This window comes from Polistes canadensis, unplaced genomic scaffold (genome assembly GCF_001313835.1).
Source record: "Polistes canadensis isolate GaletaPanama2010 unplaced genomic scaffold, ASM131383v1 scaffold_291, whole genome shotgun sequence".
Classification (NCBI taxonomy): domain Eukaryota; kingdom Metazoa; phylum Arthropoda; class Insecta; order Hymenoptera; family Vespidae; genus Polistes; species Polistes canadensis.
The window spans coordinates 157,574-162,023 of NW_014569838.1; the positions used below are offsets into that span (position 1 = coordinate 157,574).

The 4,450-nt window shown below is 32.7% G+C and overlaps 1 protein-coding gene across 1 annotated transcript in view; it reads left to right on the top strand.

The window, feature by feature from the left end:
• Positions 1–3,819, top strand: part of LOC106791198 (succinate dehydrogenase [ubiquinone] flavoprotein subunit, mitochondrial-like) — a 5,106-nt gene extending 1,287 nt beyond the window's left edge. The window contains exons 2-7 of the mRNA XM_014756682.1: positions 1,268–1,694; positions 1,872–2,270; positions 2,375–2,543; positions 2,632–2,798; positions 2,885–3,111; positions 3,214–3,819. Coding sequence (XP_014612168.1) covers positions 1,268–1,694; positions 1,872–2,270; positions 2,375–2,543; positions 2,632–2,798; positions 2,885–3,111; positions 3,214–3,750 — 1,926 coding nt within the window. The 3' untranslated portion in view covers positions 3,751–3,819. The remainder of the gene's footprint in view (positions 1–1,267; positions 1,695–1,871; positions 2,271–2,374; positions 2,544–2,631; positions 2,799–2,884; positions 3,112–3,213) is intronic.
• Positions 3,820–4,450: the final 631 nt, after the last annotated feature.

A 4,450-nucleotide genomic window follows, 5' to 3' on the forward strand; every position in this document is an offset into this window, starting at 1 on the left:
ATATATATTGATCTCGAATATGAAAGTGTTAAAATTATTGATACCAAAATTGAATCGTATTGACTTAGTTAGAAATACGTAGATAAATATATAAGTAGTCATATGATTTTAAATATGTAAATGCGTGTCTGTCTTCTTTGACAATTTTAGTATTACCCATATGGCAAATATATCAGCTGACAGTAAATTACTCTACCTGTTGTGTAACGAATCTCATTTACTATAGATAATGTGTTCTAGTATACAATTATTTATTACACGCAATGATTAATTACGTGACGATATATTTTGATGATTTTGTATTTTTATTTTCTTTTTTTTTTTTTTTCTTTTTTCTTTTTAATTTAGATTAATAAAATATGATTTATATAGATGATGATCTCTTTACGAAAATTTAGGATAGATACGAGTATACTAAAATAAGAACAACAACAAAATATTCATACGAATATATTATTATGACCGATATGACCTTTCAAATTATATACACATTTTTATCTTTCGATAATTCTTGTCGCTTCTTCGTTTTTACCGGGTTTTCTTTTTTTTCATTATCTACAAGTAATGCTTTTTATCACATGCACGACTTTTTAATCTGATCTAAAAATACCACCACTAGACGAAGTTCTAAAAAAATGAAGATTACTTTTCCTTCAAATAATACTCGACGCAGATTACTCTCTCTCAAGTGTGTAACAGATATTTCTGTCAGTTTATTATATGCTCTTGGTGATAATACCACGTATGGAAATTTAATAATACTATTGAAAGATGTATCATATGTAATTTATGGTGTAGAACAACGATGGTGTACAAACACATTTTAGTCACATTTAGCGAAATAGTTTTTAAATAAGAAATTCTTTTGTAAACGAAACGTTTGTGGGATACCAATTAATTGACCAGTACGGTCACCTGATCTAAATCCATTGGATTTTTATTCGTGCACAGGCACATCAAATCTTTAATTTACAATGCACCAGTAAATGATATTGAAGAACTGCGATAACATATTCAAAAATGTTGTCTGCAAATTAAAACAACATCTGATATTTTTGAACGAGTGAGTGGCCAGTTCGAAGAGATTTTATGAAAATTATTAAATAATAGGTTTTACATATAAAAATAGTTATAATTCAAGAACAAGGTCATATTTTTGTTCTTATTTTAGCGTATTGAATCTATGCGTATATTATTGTAAACAACCTGTATATGTTTATGTATTTCTTCCTAAGAATTAATTGTTTACGATGTTTTTATATTACAGAATAAATTGGGCTTACCCGTTATCAGTGTTAATAAATTTCATCATACGCCTGATGGAAGAGCTGCTAAAGTATCGGATGCAGTATCTAAACAATATCCTCTGGTGGATCATGAGTACGATGCAGTTGTTGTTGGTGCAGGTGGTGCGGGGTTACGTGCAGCTTATGGATTGGTGGCAGAAGGTTTTAAAACTGCAGTCGTTACCAAATTATTTCCGACTAGATCACATACCGTAGCTGCCCAAGGTGGTATTAATGCTGCTTTGGGTAATATGGAAGAAGACAATTGGCAATGGCATATGTATGATACTGTCAAAGGATCTGATTGGCTTGGAGATCAGGATGCGATACATTATATGACACGGGAAGCTCCTAAGGCGGTCATTGAATTAGAAAATTGTGGTATGCCGTTCAGTCGGACTTCTGATGGTAAGTTGTTACTAATTATCGAGTATAAAAACTCGTCATACTGAATATTACACTAGAAAAGTTTTATTTCTTCTATGTTGATGTGAAAAAATTACATAATAAATCTGTAAAAATAGTTAATCGAACACGCATAAAATGTATGAAAATATTTTCAATACTATTTGTTTGTATTTCCAGGAAAAATCTACCAGCGTGCTTTCGGAGGTCAATCATTAAAATTTGGTAAAGGAGGTCAAGCTCACAGATGTTGTTGCGTCGCTGATAGAACAGGACATTCTCTGTTGCATACGCTCTATGGACAATCTTTGAGTTACGATTGCAATTATTTCGTCGAATACTTTGCATTGGATTTACTTATGGAAGACGGAGAATGCAGAGGGGTCATTGCACTTTGTCTAGAGGATGGTACGCTTCATCGATTCCATGCTAAAAATACAGTACTAGCAACAGGGGGTTATGGACGTGCGTATTTCTCTTGTACGTCGGCACACACATGTACAGGAGATGGTACAGCAATGGTATCAAGAGCTAACTTACCTAATCAGGATTTGGAATTCGTACAATTCCATCCAACAGGTATCGATTAAAAAATGAAATATTATCTAACGTTATCTTTTTTCACACTAGCAAACGAATTTATCTTTGAATAAAATCTATAATCGTATCTCTACGTTTCTCAGGAATTTATGGCGCGGGTTGTTTAATAACGGAAGGTAGTCGCGGAGAAGGTGGTTATTTAGTGAACAGCGAAGGTGAAAGGTTTATGGAACGTTACGCACCAGTTGCTAAAGATTTAGCTTCAAGAGACGTAGTCTCGAGGTCAATGACCATAGAAATACGCGAGGGAAGGTAAATGAAACTAACGCGACATTGAAAAGATTTATTTCAATGGCGATTACATTATGAAAATGATTAATTAATATTTTATTTCTTGTAGAGGCGTTGGACCCGATAAAGATCACATTTATTTGCAATTACATCATTTACCACCTGAACAATTGGCTGCTAGATTGCCTGGCATATCTGAAACCGCTATGATATTCGCTGGAGTAGATGTAACACGAGAACCGATACCTGTTATACCGACTGTACACTATAATATGGGTATACAAATCATTCCAAATCATAATTTTTAATCAACAATGATTGGATCAAATTTGAAATGATAATATAAATGAAATTTGATACAGGCGGTGTACCAACCAATTACAAAGGTCAAGTGTTAACTAGACATAACAACGAGGATAAAGTTGTACCTGGATTATATGCATGTGGTGAAGCAGCATGTGCCTCGGTTCACGGAGCTAATCGACTTGGTGCAAATTCTTTACTCGATCTCGTTGTATTTGGTCGAGCTTGCGCTAAGACAATTTCACAAGAAAATAAACCTGGCGAGACTGTAGGACCTTTGAGAGCAGTTAGTATCTTATCTAAACAAAATATCGTTTCTTTTAAGTTCAATGAATATCCTTGGATTTTGTTCTCTCATACGTTTTTTAAATTGAAATCTTCATTTTAGAATGCCGGTGAAGAAACAGTTGCAAATTTGGATTGGATTAGAAATGCTAATGGTAGCGTTCCCACTGCTGAATTAAGACTGAACATGCAAAAAACTATGCAAACACATGCTGCAGTATTCAGGGAAGCTCAAACTTTGCAAGAAGGATGTCAAAAGATGTCGGGAATTTATAAGAAGATGGACGATTTGAAATTATCCGACAGATCGCTCATATGGAATTCTGATTTGGTGGAAACATTAGAATTACAGAATTTAATGATAAATGCTATGCAAACGATAGTAAGTGCAGAAAATAGAAAAGAAAGTCGAGGAGCTCACGCTCGTGAAGATTTCCGAGATAGAATCGACGAATACGATTATAGTAAACCATTAGATAATCAACAACCTAAATCATTAGATCAACATTGGAGAAAACATACTCTAACGACTATTAATCCTAGAACAGGAGAAGTATCTATTACGTATAGGCCAGTAATTGATAACACGCTTAACGCACAGGAATGCGCAACAGTCCCACCAGCAATTCGTTCCTATTAGATAACTACTAATCATTTTTAATTTAACATCCACAAATTCACTTTATCATTTGAACAACAAAAACAAAAACAAAAAATACAAAAAAATATCACATGTCACGTATGAAAAGAAAATTACACCGTTCATTTTATCCTTAGTTAAAAGTCCCATCGTTGTGTGTTTTAATTGGGATTAAGAAAACAATCTTAAATAATATATAATTTTCATTTCCCTCTTTACTTACACACACAAAAGAGAGAAGGAATTAATTTATTACACTATAAAAAAAAGTTATAATAATTAATAGAGTTGCACCAAAGTGAATTCTTGTCAATGCTTACGCGCTTAGCGAGTGAGATTAGTTATCCTTGTAGGATGTTGGTGCTGATATTTCATTGTTTCAAAATGATTAACTGTTTGATCTCCTAAGAAATTCTGTTTTATGTTTATTTAAAGTAATTATAGAAAAATATGATAAAAAGTGAACAACGAGCAAATGAAGAAAAGATCAAGAGAAATAGGAGCCTTTTAAGGAGCTTGTTCTTCGTCATCAATAAAGTGAATATTGTTTATAACAATTAATATCACGTGAAGAAGTACCTGTTGTATCGCGCTACTGCAAAATCGTATATATTTATTACATCAAATATTGTATGTCATCCCTTTTGAAAAATTAATAGCTTTAATATATATAATATATATAAGAATATAAGTTATTAGA